The sequence below is a fragment of the Branchiostoma floridae genome, chromosome 5 (assembly GCF_000003815.2).
Source record: "Branchiostoma floridae strain S238N-H82 chromosome 5, Bfl_VNyyK, whole genome shotgun sequence".
NCBI classification, from domain to species: Eukaryota; Metazoa; Chordata; class Leptocardii; order Amphioxiformes; family Branchiostomatidae; genus Branchiostoma; species Branchiostoma floridae.
This window is the reverse complement of record NC_049983.1, coordinates 13,197,595-13,218,419: the sequence shown is the minus strand read 5'-3', so window position 1 is coordinate 13,218,419 and position 20,825 is coordinate 13,197,595. Positions and strand designations below refer to the sequence as shown.

General features: G+C 39.9%; 3 protein-coding genes and 1 long non-coding RNA gene across 5 annotated transcripts in view; 2 read left to right on the top strand and 2 right to left on the bottom strand.

The window, feature by feature from the left end:
* The window catches only part of LOC118415122 (von Willebrand factor C domain-containing protein 2-like), a 13,728-nt gene extending 11,982 nt beyond the window's left edge, over window positions 1–1,746 (bottom strand). Inside the window, exon 1 of the mRNA XM_035819486.1 lies at window positions 1,628–1,746. Within this exon, the coding sequence (XP_035675379.1) occupies window positions 1,628–1,715 (88 nt within the window). The 5' untranslated portion in view covers window positions 1,716–1,746. The remainder of the gene's footprint in view (window positions 1–1,627) is intronic.
* Window positions 307–1,594, bottom strand: LOC118415123. Its single transcript, XR_004831074.1, has 3 exons — window positions 1,321–1,594; window positions 578–693; window positions 307–362 (listed from the first exon to the last, which is right to left on the bottom strand). It is a non-coding gene; the product is annotated as an uncharacterized LOC118415123 (long non-coding RNA).
* Window positions 1,747–2,270: 524 nt separating the features above from the next.
* On the top strand, window positions 2,271–4,340 carry LOC118416590 (KICSTOR complex protein kaptin-like). The gene has a single exon (XM_035821743.1). The coding sequence runs from the start codon at window positions 2,320–2,322 to the stop codon at window positions 3,676–3,678; it is 1,359 nt and encodes a 452-aa protein (XP_035677636.1). The 5' UTR covers window positions 2,271–2,319; the 3' UTR covers window positions 3,679–4,340.
* Window positions 4,341–5,294: 954 nt separating this feature from the next.
* On the top strand, window positions 5,295–20,819 carry LOC118415738 (centrosomal protein of 41 kDa B-like). Of its 2 annotated transcripts, XM_035820524.1 has the most exons (12): window positions 5,295–5,389; window positions 5,481–5,544; window positions 5,720–5,767; window positions 9,219–9,280; window positions 13,478–13,541; window positions 13,935–14,091; window positions 15,084–15,253; window positions 15,570–15,637; window positions 16,040–16,154; window positions 16,589–16,759; window positions 17,135–17,191; window positions 18,670–20,819. In XM_035820524.1, the coding sequence occupies exons 1-12, from the start codon at window positions 5,345–5,347 to the stop codon at window positions 18,774–18,776; spliced, it is 1,128 nt and encodes a 375-aa protein (XP_035676417.1). In that variant the 5' UTR covers window positions 5,295–5,344; the 3' UTR covers window positions 18,777–20,819. The 2 variants fall into 2 exon arrangements, with proteins under 2 accessions (XP_035676417.1, XP_035676416.1); XM_035820523.1 differs by lacking the exons at window positions 5,295–5,389; window positions 5,481–5,544; window positions 5,720–5,767 and adding an exon at window positions 8,566–9,083.
* Window positions 20,820–20,825: the final 6 nt, after the last annotated feature.

Genomic DNA, 20,825 nt, shown 5'->3' with positions numbered 1-20,825 from the left:
ATAGTAGTCAAAAAAGTCTAACATCAAATGACATGACCTCATGACATATGCTAAATGAACACCATTTGCTGGTTCTAGAGACCTCTTAAATCTTGTACATAGGATAATACGTATGATACAAATATATCATTCAAAAGTAATAAGGGCAGTCAGATAAGCATGTCAATGTAGCAATATGTCTCAGCAGTATATCAGATATCTAGACAATGTAACAGAGATTACTTTTTGACTCGATTCACATCTACAACCCAATCAGAACATGTATCAGTACCATGACTGACAGTAGACATGAGATGGAGATGGTGTACCTGGTGCTGCTGACACTTGGTCTCTTTGTCGGTGGCACATCACTTTCTTTAAAGCTGTTGATTGACAACAAATAGACAATTAATTCACAACACATAGCAGTAAAAAAAATCCTTATCCATTATAGGACGAAATGATACAGCATTATTGATACTATGAGCTATGAGCATTTCAGACATGCAGGATTTTCTCAAATATGTCTCCACCACACTCTGGCTATAACAATCAAAATAACTAAGTCTGACTGTTGTGTAAAAGCACCGATATTTACCCATGACCTGGTCCCTTCCGCTTTCGATCCCTCTTTCCCTTCTTGCCGAGAGCAAGCACCAAATGCCTTCTGGTTTTCTTGGGTCGACCGGACATACTTGACACTGCATACTAACACTGCTCAAGAACAAGAAAGGACACATATTGTTTGAACAGTGCAAACTGCTTAAAAGTAAGTTAACTACAAATTTTGGGTTCTAACGTTATATCTTTTAGGACGGCTAATAAAAGTTACTTCATTACTTGATTGATAGATTGAGCCAATCCTTGACAAATTGCTACATTGAATCCTTTGTGATTTTTTTAACCAAGCATGACTTAAACTGAACTGAACTGAATGACTTGTTTCATCATGGCAAGAAAAGTATAAGAAAAGTATAAGAAAGTTGAGCAGTATACTGATCTACACTGAACTCAAGAGAGTCATGATCAGCCAAACATGCATTATTAACCACAATGTCCTTTGTTATAATGTACAATGCCTATAAGATGTAGACAATCGCATGATCATTTATAATAGGTCCCTTTTGCATAAAAACGTGTGAAGCACGTGTGGTGGGGAGGTGGGCATAATTTACGTTTCGACAAACACGCGGTAAAGCTCTTATTTTGGCCGTAAATGCAGGAGCTCGGAGGACGCGTCCAGCCATGGACGCCATTAAACACTTGAAACAAGCGATGTTCCGTCGGTCGGGCATCCTAATTTCCAACATGCGTCAATTTTCGGTACAAAAACATGCTTACCTCGAGAGCCAAGACGTACCGCTGGAGCACCGGCCATGTGAGTCTTGCGGATGTTGTGATTTAGATGAACTAGGAAGCAATTTGTCGGGTCAGCGGCCGATTCCACGGGCCGGCGGGGGTGCCGGAGGGACGTCCCCTATGCCCGATGAATATACCAATTTCGGAGGAGCATCCCCTTATAAAGGGAAGGACATCCCCATTTCAAGAGGAGTATCCCCTTGAAAGTCGAGGGGTGTCCCCTCGTCTAGAGGAGTGTGCACATTTGTGGGGGACATCCCCATTCGATTGGTCGGGGTGTAATCCATACCGTACGTCGAGCCGGGCGGGTGGATTTGCCCGTCCGCACCCCTACAGCCGTATACTGTCGGACCCATAGTGGTGGTTGTAGTTGTCATCTGCGTCGTCGTCACAGTCTTTGACCAAGGGGGCGTGACTTGGCGCTGTGCCATGGTGAACACACCGGGAACAGTCAGCACCACTGACAGTAGGGCCAATACACGGATCATACTGTACTGACGCTCAAAGTTTTCAATGGTGACAGCCCGTATTCCCCTGGTAGAACTGAGACTGAATGCGCAATCTGCCAAACTTATATATTCACTAAACCTATAAATATATGTGAAACTAGGCAGATGGTGAATACTTTATTATCTGATATTGTAAATATGAAGGGAAGAACACAAAGGAAGAATATCCGTGAGGAAACCTCCTAAACAAACCTTACATTTTTCACTCAATTAAGGTTGTCTGTGATACGACCCAATTGCAACATAGAAGAGATGGGTGGCCGACAGTAACATCGAAAAGCTTGTGAAACATGCTCAGTAGTCAATACTCATCGCTCATTTTCTACAGAGATGATATAAAGTTAGGTGTAACGTTAGGTAATCGTCTGGCATTGTCACGACACAACACAGGTGAAGTTATACTATGTAGTTTTTACATTTCTCGCACGGTGGCGTGATTGACACTTCTTGTGTCAAAGGTTACTTCAGGAACATGGCTGCCTTCGGTGAAAATATCGGCATGTACGAGGCCAGTTTTTCACGACTTCCATCCCAAAGCAATGTCTACGGCTTGTCCGTCCTGTCCATGCCGACATGGGAAGGCAGCAAGCTTCTAGTTGCGTCCCTCAGTGGAGGGAAGATGTTCTGTTTAGAGTACCAGCGCTTACAGGGCGTGGTGAGACTGGTGTCCAGAGAGATCCACTTCGCCTACATCCCAGGTGATGCAGACATCGTCTCCATTGACTCATTCAACAGGGAAGGTACTCAACCTGGGACGTTAGGAGGCTTAGTAATCGGCATCACCTTTATCAAGGATCCCAGCAATACCCCTGCCCAGTATCTCAACATCTACTCTGCTGCTGTAGAGAGTGGGCTGGAGTACAGCCTGGACACCATCGCACAGAGCTGCATGTGTAACATTGAGCTGCAGTTCATCCCCTTCCAGTTAACACACACGCGGCTCTGTGAGGAGGACGGGGGAGACACCGTCTTTCTTCTGGGAGGGAACGACCAAAAGATTCACCTCTTCAGACAGGACAGAGAAACAAACCAGTTTATGGAGGAGAACATTACCGACTGTTTCCCTGAGTTTGACAACCTTCCCGGCAATGCAGTCTGGATGGACACGCAAAGAGTGGGAGGGCACAAAAGGATCACTGCATTTGGCTGTGAAGATGGCCATGTGAATGTAGCTATCGTCAACGAATCCTCCAAAGAAATCCAGTGTATGGGAGGTGTACAACATGACGGGCCCATCACTTCAGTCAGGATATACAGGTCCAAGTTAGATACCCCCTGCCCTGCAGTACTGGGTAACAAGGCCCCAGCACTACCCGTCCACACTACCCAGGAGGGGGAGTACCACCTTGTAGTGACAAGTGTGTTAGAGTTAGCTGTTGTGTACAGAGAGGTGATGCTGGGAGGCCTGACCAGACAGGCTATCCTACCGGAGAGTAACCTGTACGACTCTGCGTTGTGCTGCTGTGTGGGAGACGTGGACTGGGACGGGCAGAACGAAGTCATCATCGGAACGTACGGACAGGAGCTTCTCGTGTATAAGTACTGTGAAGGCAGCAGTAGAGGCAGACACAAGTCTAACAGTTCCGTGGCCTCAGAAAAATCTGCCAGTCTGGAGTCAGACTTCACTCTCCTGTGGAGGAGAAGCTTTGCCCATCCCATCCTGGCCCTGGCATACCTGGACATGACAAGGGATGGACTGTGGGAACTAGTGGTCATATCAACTAAAGGGTGCCACATCTTACAGCACAGTCTGGAGGAGGCTGCAGGGAAGATTACAGAGAGGCTGGAGACCCTCGCTCTGCAAGGAACCACTGTAAATGGGAGTAAATGACATTACTGACAAAACAGTGTAAAATGAATCTGTAAAAGTTGTAACGTTATCACATTGAAAAAAAATAGAATCATGAGTAAGAAGGATTACTTCATGCAGAATAGTTGTCTTAATTTACCCATTGTTACCATCATGTATCATTGTTTTGTGTGTACATTAAATAATTTTTTAAAAGGAAAATGTCTGAACTTTGTGCATCTGCAATGCATGTACTAGATGACATCATCCTATTGTATTATAAATTAAATAAATTGTAAGTAAATTGAATTATGTTTATGATGTTGCTTATTTGAAGAATATTAGAGGTTACTGAAGAATCTCCATCAGTAACATTCATATAAGATATACTCAAGTATTACATGTACAAAGATTATGCTATAGTATGACAATAACACCAGGGACTGAATCATTAATCAGAATGATGCAAGCCAAGGACCATTTTGTTGGTCTCTTCTGTCTTCCATATCTATTATCAAGAAATTGCTGCGGCACAGAACTGACATTGATTTCCAGAGAACTGTACCTTGTCAGGGAATCTAATATCTAATGTTACCTGCCTTGTTTACCCTTAATGAATATCAATATCTGGTTGATGGCTGTGGAAAGTGGGAGTAACACTTTGCTTTTATTGGTAACATCTGAAATAAAACAGTGAAATTTGATCTGTTCAACAATCATTATTGTGTTGTAAGGCAAAATATTCTATCTTCTTACAGTTCTGTTCAGTACATGCAATCAAACACTATTTCTTCTACTACCCCTACAACTACTACTTCTGCTACTGTATTGTACATGTATTAGAAAGTTGAAGCATACACAAATTTCAGCATCCAGTACTCCTTTATATCATACATCATGTTGATCACTTCTACATAGACATGTTTCGGTTTCGATCAATTGATTTTTCTACCTTCCGTGAACCATAATTCTGTCTTAAGCTTGAAAATCAGCATCACTAACTGATTGTATGACCCAGTTCTGATTGGCCCCTACAGTTACATTGAATGGGTCATATCAGTCTGCCCAACTTGAATTGCACTTTTCCAAACATAACTCTATCCTACATCTTCTTGATGGATGCTTTTTGTTCCAAACATTTAACGTTAATTCTATATCTAAAAGTCAGCATTTATTTATTTCATTTGAAGAGGACTGAGTAGCCCCTTCAACTTATAAAAGTTGTATTAATTGAACTGTTTTACGTTGAGTAAATCAACTGTATAAAGGTATATTCTGCTCTGGACTTACGTCAAGTGACCTTAATACCACTTTAGTACATGTAACAACACATCTATAGATATGCCAACATCAAAGATGCGAGTTATGATGACGAATAAGTTCATGGGGCGATTTTGTTTCAATGGTCAATGAAAAAAGTTCACTGAAAAGAACGCAATTTTACTGGACTCGAGCTTATAACATTAATTTCAGACTTTATTATATTAATCCTGTTAGTAACAGAATTTTCCCATTGTTGTCAGGATAAAAAAATCTGTCATTGACAGGATAATCATTTATTAACAAAATAGCCACATCAATATGACTGTCCTCTGACGGGATATATTCACGACAACTAGCCGGTTTGCGGTAGTCCGACAACAGTTTGAATTTTCGCGCGGAGTAATTACGCATGCGCAGTTCGCATGGTTACTGAAATCATTTCAAAATGTCGGCCAGCCGTGCTTCGAGCGGCGGCAAGAAGAGAAGCGACGTAAGGCCTCTCTCCTCTCTCTTTCACGTCTTAGATCCAGTCTGATTGTGTCATTTGCAAGATGGTAACCTTGTCCGTCTCTGCCTTTCAGATTATGAACAAGAAAATTCCAGAAAACCCGAAATACAAGCATGTTCAGTCGACGATCGACACAGGTAGGCAGTGCACTTCCGATCCTCAGTTGTCAAAATCGATTCTTTCTCGATCTTCATGTCTTTTCTTGTCTGTTTGCAGCGTTTGATGTTGGCTATTTTGATCCATCATGATGTATACTCAAGATGGCATACTGTAGATATCTGACAGTACTTAATCACTAACGTTAATTTCCAGGTGCAAGCCTCACCAAGTACATGAAGAAGATAGAAGACATCCGAGCCAGTAAGTTTTAATTCATTTGCTTCTTCAAGTTCCTCTTGCGATTGACAGTTGTAGAAGTGGAAAAATCCTATCCCATCCTGGCTACGTAAATATACACTAGTACTTGTTGGCTCTAGCCGTCAAGTTGTGTTGGCCATCAAAACAAACTACTTGAAGCAGCTTGTGTATAAATTGGTTACTTGACAGATCTGAGATACAGGTGTTATCACTCATGTTGACCAACCAGGAAATAACGTCCTTGTCTGTTGTCATCGCAGCTATTCGCCTGTTGCATCCAGTTTTCCGATAATTTTTCTGATGACAAAAAGTCTGTAGGGGCCATTGAGCAGCTTTCACCAGTTTTTGTTACCCTTTGTTGTGTTGATAACAATGCCTTCATGACTGAAACTTTTCCCTTACACCTGTACCGGTTATACCTGGTTTCCATGACGACCAGGTGGTTTGGCTCCTTGTCTGATTGCAGTTAGATATAAGACAATGCCTTTTTTTAATAGCTGAGCAAAAATTGATACTGAAAACTGACATTTTAAATTTGAAATTAGTTCCTCAACAGAATGTATATCACTGAAGTGTGCATTCACTGATTCAGGTAACGTTATCAATGCCAAGGGTATCCCTTGACTACTGTTTTGGGTATCCGGTATCCAGTAGTTTGTTATGTATGGTAATCCTTATTTGGTTTGAAATCTTGAAACAGGCTTAAAGGATATAGTATGTGTGTTATAAAAGAGAAACACCTATTCATTGTATCAAATTCAAAGTTTAACTATCATGTGTAAAAAAATTATATTCTTAAGGCAAAAATTAAGTGATTTGAAATGGAATTCAGTCTGGAAATTTCTGGTATCAATGTCACTTGCAATGTTATGATGTTAGTCTCAATACAATGTAGGTATACTGTTCTCAAGTTAGGGTTTAGTCTAGTAGGTACAGATCAAAGCTTCTAGTGTTTTCTTTTATTCAACAGTCAAAATACAACAAAACAATTGAAACATGTCTGTATTTTAGGACCGGTATGAAAACAATTGAAAATGTTTGCCAAGTTGAATAGTCCAGTATAATGTACTATAAATGTGCCTCACTTGTTTTAAAGAAAGTGTAGCCCCAACGAAACAGCTAATGATTCTCAGCAATGAAACAATGAAAATCTGGTCCCTCCTGGTCTCCATTTGTCATTACTACAACAAGTGTTGCATAGTTACATGTTAATGTGTATCTAAGTGGTCAGTACAGATTAGTGACCTACATGCCTGTTACCATCACAGGTCATTCACTAGCGTACACCGTGCATTGTTAATCCTTAACAACCTTAATCCTCCATGGCTACAGCTACGCAGTTTTTACAATGTGCACCTGAGTTATAAATGCAGTCAGTTATCTCAGGATTATTTGTGTAATGACGATAGAGCACAGGAAACTACAAAGCATTTGTAAAAGAATGCTCTTAATGTAGAAGTCCTTTGTTCGTAGGCTTCCACTGGTTTGACTGGCTGGTATTCAAGTTGAAAGTCAAGTATGTTCTTGATCCCAGAAACAAGGATCTAGAAGCTTTTTCAGATCATATTATTACGTGTGGAGTGAATCAAAACAGGAATGGGCATTTTTTTTTAAATTAAAGGATTGTTTTCAATACAGATGGAAGTGAGCAAGCAAAAAAGTATAGTTCCATTTATGTTAGTGGTATGTACATCTTGACTGTCATAACAAATTATTTGTAATATCTCCATCATCTCCAAGTAATGATTCCACTCGTAAAATACAGCTCAAAATTGTATCTAATTGAATGTTTGGTGTTCTGTTTTTTTGTTGCTTCAGATTTAGTATTGCATTTTTCAAGTAGGATCAATTCATATTTGTTTGTAAGAATACAATATTTCTGTTCAGTGAGACAATGAAAGTCATTTCTAATAACCAGCAGTAAAGGGAGTTTGTGTGGAGTTGAAAACTAAACACTGGATGTATCTATGTAGCAACGGTAATTTATATAGTGCTTTTTGTGCAACTCACTCTCCTGCTTACTCAGGAGAACATGTTTTCCCCCCTACAGTTTTATAAATCATTCTCAGAAGTTGAAAACATCTATTGAAAGTTATCAGGTTGCATGTTTAAGCAAAGATGACAACATTTGATTAAAGTGAACAGCTATCAGAACATATTGTTTGAATGTCATGGCCCATGACATGTCAATATTTGATCTTGTGCAATCAAACACCACGATCGTGACAATGAATGTTGTTTAAGAACTTGCTAATTGCTGTGTTTGACATTGTGGCCCAACTCCCAACAGGTGCAAAAAACTAAGCTTTTGTACTTTGTACAGAAGAAGTTTCATCGAGTGAACAAAAGTTATGTGTTGTAAGGATACAATTCGGGCTTAACATTTTGCTCGAAAAGTTTCAGTGAAGGGGACAAATTGATGTACATGTACTATGCACTTTTTGTCTAATGATAATATACATACACATGTATCTATTTTTACTACCATTGAAAAATCACTGTTTTGATTATCTAGGTAATTCGCAAAGTTTTGCAAGTAACCCCTCGACAGTTTTGCCATTCTACTGGTAACAGCATATTGACAGCTAGTTGTTCAGCTTACTGACACCTGTATGTGAACCCCAATGTGATTGTCATCATCAGCAAATTTACCCAATGGGTGTAAGCTACAGATAATCCCTAGGCACCCACTCAGGTGGGATATATCCCTGCCATTCATTCCCATTGGCCTTTGTGTGACCTGCATCGTTGACATAGCAACTAATAGAACTCCAACATTGCCAGCCATTTCCCCAGTCTGTATTGTTAATAAAGGTGCCTATGTTGTTCTCTACAAGCCCCATTGACTCCGGCTCAGAATGGTCAATAGGCCCATTCAAACTGTTTGTATGATCTGCAATCATTTCCCCATGCCTCTGCACTGGAATCTTTGTGTTTTCCTGAATGTCGTCATTGGTATTGGCATTTCACAATAAATTGTTTATCAACCACCTTCCATAGCTGCTAATTAATGTCTTCCTTTGTTCTACAAATGCCGTATTTGTTTGTGCTGTGGCGGTGTGTGAGTCCTGCTAACACTCGCCTGTGATCCCCCTGCATTACTAATGATGTGTACATTGCCCCTAGCGACACCCGATGCCCTCTCCCGACACTGTGTATCAGCACATTACGCCAGTCCCTGGTGTTCGTGTATCGTTCTTGCCCAGTTCCTGTTACGCAGGGTGCCAGATGACGACGTACTGGGTCCGGCGCCGTAAGGAGGAGGCACAGCGACTGTTGAACATCGTCCTGAGCGAACATCCCAGCCGCTATGACCCCCGTAATGCCGTTACCTGCCAAACTTTGCCACTTTCTCCCTGTTGCTAGGCTTTTCAGTCATACAGCGGTACTGTTGGTGGGCTGAACAAACAAATTGTGGGCTATCCATTGATTTGGCTTTTCTGTGTCTCCACAGATTACAAGTATCGCAGGGATGAGATCTTCAAGAGGATGAAACCCACAACGTTTGCTCAGTTGGTGAGTTCTGTCTGCATTACCTGTTACGTTTGCACATACATGTTATCTATGCTGGCTGAGATAGTGGGCGTTGTATCAGTGTTACTGGTTGGGTTTGTCCTATTTGTTTGTTTTTCTAAGGTAACACCTTATACAGGGAAGATCCTAAATACTCTTAAAGCAGAACATAATCTCCTTAGTGTCAGTAGAACTGGGTCATCCCTCAGAACTCTTCATGGCAGCCTTTTAATTTAAACTTATGGCTCTGTACACTCCAGTCTTGTTTGTCTTTTTCTGGGAAGGCAGTGAACAATAATTGACCCTGAACTTCAGTAACAACTGATTGCTTGGCAAAGAATTTTTATGGTGTTGCCATCAGCAAACTATACGTATGTGAGCTCTACAGTAAGGTCTAATTGACCTAGTTCAGTGTAGAATAAAACAGTACTGGGAATGTATCTCCTGTCTTTTTTTGTAGGGAATCATCAGATGTTAGTGTTTTAAAATTTAAGATTTGTTAAACTTTAAAGATATTGTCTATGCTAGTATGCCACATACATACTGCAAACAGACATACAGGAAGGTAAAGACACAGGTAGGATGGAGTCAGGTGCAATGTTTGACTATCTATTTAATTTCTGGAGAGCTAAGCTGGATCAGCCCAGAGGGATTAAGAACCCAATGCCTGTTGTTGCAAGGCTTCTGTTTGCAGGGCTTATCAGGTGCCTTTTCAATCAGAAAGCTCATCAGTTAAGGATTAGAAGTTGAAAGGCCCTGTACAGGTTCAGGTATGTTAGACATCTGCTGAAATGCTAATCTGTACACAAAACACTGACCTCAGATAGTTGCTATAGAGAATTCAGTAGGTGTTCCACATATGTACAATGGTCTCTTGACAATTCATAAAAATTAACTTTAAAATAAGTTGATTCCTGCGCTGGGTAGGTTATAAAATGATCAAAACCGAATTTTCTACCTAAAACAGTAGTAACAGGTCATTATCAACTTAAATATTAGTGAAATAGCAGGACTTTGTTTCATTAAGCGGAAGTGCTATGCACACAGGGCTGGTCCTCTAATTTCATGGGTTAGTGGTTCCAAAGTTCAAGAGGAAAAGAGCCATGATTAGACCTTACTGCCCCCATTAGCAGAACAGCCATGAAAAAATCAATGAGCGAGCTTTGATCTGTAAAGTTGTCCCCGTTTGAAAGGTAGATCCATTTGGTTTCTATTGACTCAGTTCAAGACGTGAGAGCATGCATATGTCTGGTTTAGACTGTATACACATTGTGGGTTCTGGTGGGCCCTGCTGTACAGGCAATAATTGTCCAAGCAGGAAACCCTCCAGGCAAGAGCCAAGTCTGATTTGACAGGAGTCTGAAGTATAAAAGCTCTTGACTAGTATTCTGCACAGTAATAAGGCACGTTCAGTGGGAATGTGAAGGTACTGGAAACTTGAGAACACCTTTGATCTTGTGGGCCGCACTGGTTATCTCACTGTTTAACACCTTTTGGTGATAGTTTGTGTTGAAATAAGATGGAGAACATAATTCAGCTTTGCCATGGAGGTGATTTGTATTTATATAATAATAATATGTAACATTTTGATGATTTTGTAGTGGTAATGTTATTGAGGAGTTTTGGAAACTATTTGATGAGTACCTGGGTATTGTGCAATTTTCTTTGAGTCTATGGGAAAGGACACATGGCTTTTTATTACCATAGCTGCTAATTCCTTGGCAAGCAAAAACTCTGTGTGGAAACTTTCCTTTTCACCCAGAATAACATTGGTGCTACCCCTTAGCCAAACACACGCACTAGAAACAACAGTTGTGCATTTGTAATGGCCACTTAGTGTTTGAGGAGCCATTCTCCTGCTCCAGAGGTCCTTTCAGGTGCTGTGCTCCAGAAGAATGAGGATTAACCCAGGTGAAATGTTGTCATGGTAACCAGTGTCTGCAGGGTGTGTGCAGTGACTGAATCCAGCCATGTGATGAAATTTGTCCAGGGATTATCTGTAGTGCTTACACATTCCTACAGACTAGTGCAGGTATAGTCGGACGTGAAGAGACAAATGTACCCCCCAAACAGCTACATATCTTTGTTACCTTAGCTCTCAGAGCACTGACCTGTTAAAAGCCTTCCATTGAATAATGGATGACCAGAAACTTTACTATTCAGATCACTATTCAAACTTCGTCACCTCCACAGTATGATGCGGTGCATTTTGATGAAAAAAAAATCAAATACTTTTTATAACTGTTGATTGATTTGAACATCAGTGGTTAAGATCTAGTGGTCTATGGTGAGTGACAGGTGAAACTAGCAATTCTAATCACACACCCTTCCACATACATTTCTGGATATGAAATATAGATGTGATGGTATAACAATAGTCTCATGTCAACACTTGAGTCTTAAATTGGGAAATACACAAATGGTTGTCTGCATTCTTTAAACTTCCTTGTCATCAAGACCAATGGAGATACTGTTAAGTTGAGAGTAAAAAGAAATATCACTATCATGCATGGTATTATGACCAGTAGGTCAAATGCTTGTGTGCTTCTTTACTGTTATCTCTCCAGAATCACTTTATGATGACAAAGCACTTTTGTCAGCCTAATGCTAGGGTAGAGTTTTCCCATCAATTTTTAATGAGATTCGTATTCTCCCATTTTCCATCAAATGTCACCACATATTCAGAGGTTGACCTGGATATTGAATACAATTGAATTGACCTTTCTGTGGCTGAAAAGGACATTTTGCACATTGTTTAACAGTTTTGTAACAATATTTACTGGAAAAAAATTATTGTTATATGCTAGTTTATAGACGACTTCAAACAGGTTTACAAGTATTACTAGTATGACAGAACACGCCAACTTCCAAATGCTATAAGGTGTTTCAATATCTTCTATTTACATTGTATAGGGAAATAGATTTAACAACAGCAAATAAGGCTTTATAATAAATTATATAGGAGAATGTGTTGAACAAGTGCTTTATCAGATGGTATGCCTAGATTCTTACAATTATAGAATGAAACCTTGAAGTGCCAGGGTGCATTTGGGTCGGAAAGTTTTGCCAATTCTTATACAGTAGAAGCCAGTTGATTGCACAACGGATTACAGCACACTTCTATCGATCTGTCAATTGCACGGAATTCTAAAATCCAAAACCGTTACAGTCCTGGACTCCAGCTAAATAACTTTGCATTATTGCACCACCCTGATAATTGCACGAAGTACGCTGACAAAACATCATCAGGTGGTATAACGTGTAGTGTAGTGTAGTGTAGTGTAAAGTGATGTAGTATACTATAGTGTAGTGCAGTGTAAAGTGGAATGCGCACCTGCCTTGTGGTATCTGCCTGTCCCATACAGTTACTTTGCATGGTGACATAGTGTAGTGTAGTGTAATGTACTAGTAGTGTACAGTGATGTAGTATAGTATAGTGTAGTGAAGTGTAGAGTGGAATGTGCACCTGCCTTGTGGTTTCTGCCTGTCCCATACAGTTACTTTGTATGGTGTAGTGTAGTGCGATGTAGTGTAGAGTGATGTAGTTTGCTATTATAATAGTGTAGTGCAATGTAGAGTGGAATGCGCACCTGCCTTGTGGTTTCTGCCTGTCCCATACAGTTACTTTGTATGGTGGTATGGTGTAGTGTAGTGTGGTGTAGTGTAGTGTAGAGTGGTGTAGTATACTATAGTGTAGTGCAATGTAGAGTGGAATGCGCACCTGCCTTGTGGTTTCTGCCTGTCCCATACAGTTACTAAGTGTAGTGTGGTGTAGTGTTTAGTGATGTAGTATAATAGTGTAGTGTAATGTAGAGTGGAATGCGCACCTGCCTTGTGGTTTCTGCCTGTCCCAGACCGTTGGGTTGTTTGGCAGCTTGATAAAAGGCGGAGAGAAACTAATCAGCTCACTGCATGGAGAGGTCTAACTATCAACAACTAGTATCTCTTCTTAGCCCGGAGCTGGGACACTGCTTACCTAAAGAAACTGTTAAAGCCATTTGTGTGTAGAAGGATCTGTGTAAGATATGAGAAAAGTTCAAGGAACAGTCCAAGACGTCTGTGTTTTGAAGGAGTAGTGTAAAATATACAAAACGTTAACACTGTGACTGACTATTATACTAAGACGTTAGTAAATTCTTAAGGAACAGACCAAGGCATTTGTTTTGAGAAGGGTTTGAGTAAAGATTCATCCCTCCCCAGATCCTACAGGTGGCGTCCATCAGTAACATGGAGGAGGAGGCAGAGGAGGATGCCAGGGACGTCGGTAAGGCTTCTGGTTCATGCATATATATTCACCCTGAATTAAGTACTGAGTGTTAGGGTGGAGTTAGAAATCATGTGTATTCATTGTTGTAAAACTGTACACTTTCAGAGTCAGGTGCCAAATTTAGACGTAATGTAACTTAATATTTGAAATGTAATGTGAAACCTTTGTACTGGGTTCTAATAAACCGTCCATTTTGCTTAGAATCAAGCTTGCGTCAGTATTTAAATCTGTCTGTTTCACATACAAATGTAGGTTTAGACGGACAATGATAATTTCTAATTCCATAAGAAAGAATGAAAGATCATAAGCATTAATAAGAACATTGTGCTATGATAGTAGTCACTAATTTGTACTAAGTTATAGTCTGATGAATGTCCACTGTTCCCCCAGATGTCCAGTCCCAGCAGACCCAGTCCACAGATCTGGAGTTAGCGAACATCCGGGGAGACGCGGACACGTCGCGTGTCAGCCCCGTCCCGTCCCTCGCTCTCACAGAGGGAGACTACGGACAAGACGACATACAGACAGCAAGGTCAACTTTGGAGAGGTGAGTTTTGTTCAAACTTGTGTTATGTTGATGACATAGTTATTTCTGTGCTTATTATATGGAGCAAAGATGCTACAGTCAAACCTGCACAAGTGATTGTCCCTATACTTAAGGACCACTAATGGTCAATGTGACCACTTTTTGGTGCTCCTTAGATAATTTACCTATATACACAAGTGTTGAGAATCCTGTCTATTATATATATATAAGTGACCACATGTCTACGTATACCAGATTCTCAATCCCTTGAGTGGTCTTCTTAGGCAGGTTTGACTGTTTGTATGTGGGACATTAGGTAACACTGTTAGGAAGTGCAGAATCATGTAATGTGACGATAAGTCTGATTCACTACATGTACCGATATAAACAAAATATGTGAAACCTGCTCCTTAACAGCTTGACAGTCTGTAAAGTAATACATGTTTGTAGTAGCAGTCTTAACCTGACATGTTTTGTACGTCCCTGGCAGTGCTGCCAGTTACAACAGTCAGGGGAGCTACATGTATGGGTAAGCCTAACAAGGGCACTGGTGATTGGCCACAAAACACTGAAACTTTTAAAAATTAGTGCCTTACATAAAAAGCACTCACATGCTGTAGTAATTATGTCTTGTCTGACTGTAGATTCAATTCCATTTTGATTAATCCTCACTGTCGGTGTTCCAAATTCACAGAAATGGTAGAATTTTTGTTGTAGGTTCTTGGTTATTGACCTCTGCTGCAGTTTAACTTTTCTAACAACATTATGACGAGAAGTCACACCAGAATAGTGCATAAAACAAGCGCGGCATGCCGGATCATGGCACTCGTGATCACAGCACGCCGGCCTGTGGAAATGAATCCAAAATTCCGCCAAATTTTATGAGTGGAAGTGTTTTGGAATGGTTCATTTTGCATGGAGTGTGAGATTGGTGAAATTTGCTTTATTTGCTTGCAAATGTTGCATGTCTAGTTCCTGTTTAAATTTCTCACATGTTTGAATGTTTTCTCCAGTGTTATCCGAGGGATGGGTGAGGTGGACATGACAGCCATGGACAGGGCTACACACAACCCTCCTCCCAAGCCACAGGTGGCCAAGATAGACCAACCCTACAAGAACAGTCCTTGTCTGGTGCTAGACATACGAGATGAGGATTCCTTCAAACAGTGTCACATCATTGGAGGTGGGCAGTTTTCTCCCTTAAACTTCCTCTAGCTTCTTGTAGCTAGCCGAGATCTCTACAGACCACATGCCCATTTTCAATTTAATACTTAAAAACTGACTTGAAAATCGAGGCTGAAAAAAATCTTTGAACTCCAAGCACTTTCTGTTCAGTAAGGTAGAGCTGCTGTCCAGTAATGTACAGTTTCAATTGTATTTTATTATGCTCATTCTATATGACTGTGTTGTACGTACTTAGTCCAGTTACAGTGTACAGGCATTACAGTCTACAGTTGTAAGGTTAAGTCCATCTTCATGATTCTTTTTTTTTTTCTCAGCATACAACTACCCATCAGCTATGCTGTCTCGATCCATGAACTCATTCAGCAAGGAGCTACTAGAATATGTATCCTTCTCGTATCTTTGTGATCTTGATATATCACACAATGTCATACTGTAACTTTGTGTATTGTACTGTTCGGCTGGAACTCCAGTTATGTTGTTTAAACATTAATTTTCAAGGAATGTATATCACGTACAAAATGAACTGGTAACCCAAGGGTTGTGTGCTCCAATGTCCATTCTGTTATAATAGACAGTCAAAGTGGTTTACAGAGAACCATGGTATGTATTTATGGATGCATTTGTGCCAAGATGCAAAGTTTGTTGGAACTGATCAAAGCATATAGGAAATATTTTTGATTTGCACATTTTTAAGCAGGGAAATTTTCTTAGTGACCTTATTCGGCAAAACTTTTTCAATTGCATGTTTTGTTTTGTTTTGTCATCCTTAACCTGGTGCTTCCAGAAAAATGCTGTAGGTAAAATCATCATAATCTATGATGAAGACGAGAGATTAGCTCCACATGCGGCCACCACACTGGTGGAGAGAGGGGTGGACAATCTGTTCATGCTGTCTGGAGGTCAGTGTTTTCTCATTTTCCCTCTGGACTACACTCTTGGTTTATCCTATCATACAAGTGCACCCTAACATACAAGTATACCTCATGACAATGTACCAATGATGTTCACACTATTGTAGGTTTATATTTACTAGGGTGGTGTTGAAAAATGACTAGTTGGAGTTATATGAAGTCTTGGGTAATAAAGGAAACTTGAAACACAAGTTGCTCAGTCTTTCCATTGAGGGCCTTTCATTAATTTCTTTTTCGTAGATTATGAATTATTGTGTGAATGATTATGAATAATTTTGCTTGCTTGGAATGTTTTGGAATTGTTCACATACAACATTCCCCCAGTATTCCTATTCCAGAGGAAAATGCTGGTGTACTAGTATCAAAGCCCTTGATATGTTATAGCCACCATTCTGAATGTGCTGTGTCTATCCATTTCTCAGGTATGAAAGTCCTTTCCCAGAAGTTCCCGGAAGGTTTCGTCACGGGGAGCCTGCCCCCGTCCTGCCAGCCTGCCCAGCCTGAAGGCAAGACTCCCCGCACCAAGAACACCCCGCGGGCCGTCCCCACTGACAACACACCTGCCACTAGGAAGATGAGGTTCACACCTGATGATATCCTTTACTGTCATGAAACTGTTAGGACAGGTTCTTGGAACCTTTTGGACAAGTTTGCTTTGTGCCAGGTCTAAAGACCACTTGTTGGCACAGAACCTAGTTGGTGGGGGATATAAGTAACTAGGAGATGGGTTGTGGGTTGTGTTTGGGAGGGAAAAACTTGTCAATTTTGAAGTCTGTGGAAAGAAGCTGTTGCTGCAGAAGGGCTTTGAGTCTGGTATTCTTTGGACAGTGTAATGATGTAAGAGGAGAGCTTAATGGTATGCTGACAAACTTTAGAAAATGTTGGAAAATTTGTTTGTCTTTCCCCATAGGTGACCCACCACTGTAGTATGTGGTTGATCATGGTGATTACCCTTAACCCCCGTGCACATATTCAGAAAATCCAGAACCAGTTAGATGAAAGTCTCATCCCCAGTGACACTGGAAGTAAGTTTCTTTACAACTCCTCTATTTCCAACTACTGGTATTGTGAAAATGTAAAGGTTCAGAGCTGTTGCAACTTAAATGCAGGAACCAATATGAAAATGGCATGAATTTTCTCAAACATTGCAAACTTGCAAACAATGGAAGTGCATGTACTCTCACCTCTCAAATAGAAGTACCCCCTGGAATAAAAGTACCCCCCGGAAAAATCTTCAAAATCTAATAAAAGTACCCCCTGGAATAAAAGTACCCCCCGGAAAAATACCAAATTGACATGTAAACTGTGCCCATGCTACTTCAGTCCAAGAGAAGATGATAAGCAGGTAGGCTCTTTTTATTTATTTATGCCTGACAGTACCATATCAGTTATTTTTTTTATTACCATATCAGTTAATTGTATAAATAATGAACAGAATAATTCCTATGTTATTGCACATATTTTCTTTATCTGAGTGTCAAACCATCAACAAAGATTAAAATAAAAGTAAAAAAATGAATGAAAATAAAAATTGAAGAAATAAAAAAAGAAGTTTATTTTATAATCATTGTTACAAAATAACATTTTGAAGAAACATTCCAACTTAGAATACCTTATTCACCACTTGTGCTATTTTCAATGTTGCAGAAACCAAGGTCATAGACACTGCCCCCTATCGAGAAATACCGGTACTGCAGAAATATATGATTCTCTCGCGCATTACCGCGAGATTCGGCGTGAGTTGATGAATCCAACATGGCGGATCTTTTCGAGCCGATTGACCGCTATGCTTTGTTTTGGAATGATTTTTTCGTTGCTGGAACATTAAAACAAGTTGACTACGGGTGAAAAATAGTGGAAAAGTATTGGTAACTTTTTAATTTGTTTGGTTGGGGGTTAATTTCTGTGTTTTGATAGAGAATTTACGGAAGTAAGCGACTGTGTGTGTAGCATGTGACCTCGATATGTTTTCGTCTTTGTTCAGCGCAACATTTCAAGATTTTTGGAAGGTTAAAGATGGTTCAAAACGAAAAGGATATATTTCTTTACGAGTCCAGTGCCGAATCACTTGTGTTCCGGTATTTTTGGACCTGAACCGAAACGTTTTTGCAAGTCCAGAACTGGTCCTGCGTACCGGTACGCATCCCTAGTTATGTTTGGGTCATAGCGCTAGCGGCCGGGAAATCCGCGCTGCCTCGTCCGAAAAATAGTGAATATTAAGCAAAAATACAGCGGAAATATGGGCAGAAAATACCAAACTTTCAATATTTTTGGGGTCCCTGGTTAGTAAAGAAAGCCCCAATTTGAAAAAAAAAAAAATAAACGTACCGTCTAAAATAAGGACGTACCGGGTGGATTTTGAGGCGGAAAAAAATAAACGTACCGGTACGTTTATTTGAGAGGTGAGAGTACATAGAAACTACTGAGTTTGTTATGGAGCTGCTTCTTTATTGAGAGTTACGAAAAACATTACGATCATGTTGTTTTTATTTTCCTTTCCCAGGTCGGTTGAGTAGAATGTCCACCAACACATCCAGAAACTCCAAAGCCAGCATGACGTCCCGGACTAACAACACCACAGTGGGCGGGAAACCATGGAAGCCTACCTAAGGGACAGATGTCAATCATGGGGAGGGTGTGGTAGGGTTTGGGAAGTTGAACTGTTGGTAGCACATATTTGGACTTCATGTCAAAAGACTACAGCAAATTAACTTTCAGAATGCTGAGTTACATGTGAGCCAGTACCAATATGAATGATGTTAACAGTAGCATGTTAAAGGTTAAGCTATAATGATGAGCCATCAGATAAACACATATCATAATTAAATGTTTTGGCCATGACACTTGTATGAAAGGTGAAGAAGAAAGTCTTATAGTATAATAATTTTCTAACAAGTAATGTTGATGATTACGCTAACGTTTCCAAGTTTTAGTTGTCACCCAGATATAAACAAGGGGAGATATGGAACACTGTCAGGCACATGACTAACCAAACAGGATATAACTCTCAACTTGGACTTACTAAATGACTTGTGCTATTGCTGCTATATGAATGGCCTACTAGTATCTGGGGCAGGATTGACATTCCAGTCGGAAGCCTGATTCATGTAAAATGTAGCCTGGATGCCAGACTGTCTCCAGGGTCTACATAAGCGAGTCCCTCATCTCCAGAGCCATGATATCCCTAAGGAAATTTTACCACAGACACTTGAGTTAGACATTATTGCTCAGCTGATCAGGGAGTAATTCGAGTGTCTCTGGTTAGACTGTTTGTGATGACAAATTTCATGTGCATGCACGCCGGATCATGGCAAACACCTGAATTAGACACTATTGCTCAACAGATCAGGGCCTAACTCAAGTGTCTGTGGTAAGATTTTCCTCAGACAGCTCATGTTGGATCTGAGGAGCTGGCCTGTGTAGGCACTGGAAACAGTCTGTTATATAGGTTATGTGAAACTTGTTTTGGTCTAATGCAGTGTGTATTATATATGTACAGGCTTGATGTGTGCTGTTGATACAATGTATTGATATCAATTACTAATTAATGAGTAATTATGGATTCAATTTAATTAAGAGGGTGTCATAGAGTAGAAAATGTAAAATTAATGCACATTTCAAGTGCCTGAAGCCTTGTCTGAAAGTCATTACATTGTGTGATTGAACAGTATTGTTTTTGTCTCAAAACTTCTTGCATACATCTTGTTTCTGTGTCTTCAGACTTACAGTTAGGAGTACTGAGGTCCTGTATGTTTACCATATATTTACTGGAAATAATGATAATGAACACTGACATGTTCACATGGGTTTTGCCAGACATGGTGTGAGCATTCATTAATTATCAATGTATGATTGTCCAAACATTTGACCCTATATCTATGCTATTTCTTTTCATTTTTGCTATTATTCCAAAAGAGTTGCAGTGAACATCTTGGTTTTTAAGAGGAAAGTTAGCAGAATAGTCTAGAAATATGATTAATTGCTGTTAACATATCAGAAATTCAAGTATTGATGAGTTTGCTGTTCTTTTGTTAATATAGAGATTTAAAGTTATGTCTCTTTAATAGCTACACTAAACTCTTTGTATTAAGAAAATTTATCAAGTGTCTAAAATCTTACCTTTGTTGCATATTCTGTAGCTATGAAAGACTTTATTACAATGTAATATTGTAGATACTTAGCTCAGATGTACACCTTTAACTATGTATTCTATTTAAGCTCTATCGATGGTAATTTCAACTTCTACTTAGGATTTTCCAATACATTTATATGTACATTTATAATGCTAACTCCACACTCCTTACTACATTCCTCTGTGTTGATAATGTTAGTTACTATTTGCTACAATACAGGAACAGAATTTGCACCACCCTCCATACTTGACTTTAGGTGGAGTATTGCCTTTTTCTTTGCCAATTCGTTTCTTGCAATTGCTGGCAAACAAAACAAAAAGACAGAAAACATATATTATAATACTACACAAGCCTCCTATAGAGGTTAGCTTTGCACTTCAATAAGGGTGTGCAACTTTGTAAAAACTGGAGTAAATCGTTGTAAGTGCCAAAGCATGTGTTGGCTGGAGAACAGACATGTGAGGAGATGTCTGAGACTGTGTGAAGTGGTGATTAATAATAAAGATGACACCATTTTGTATCATGT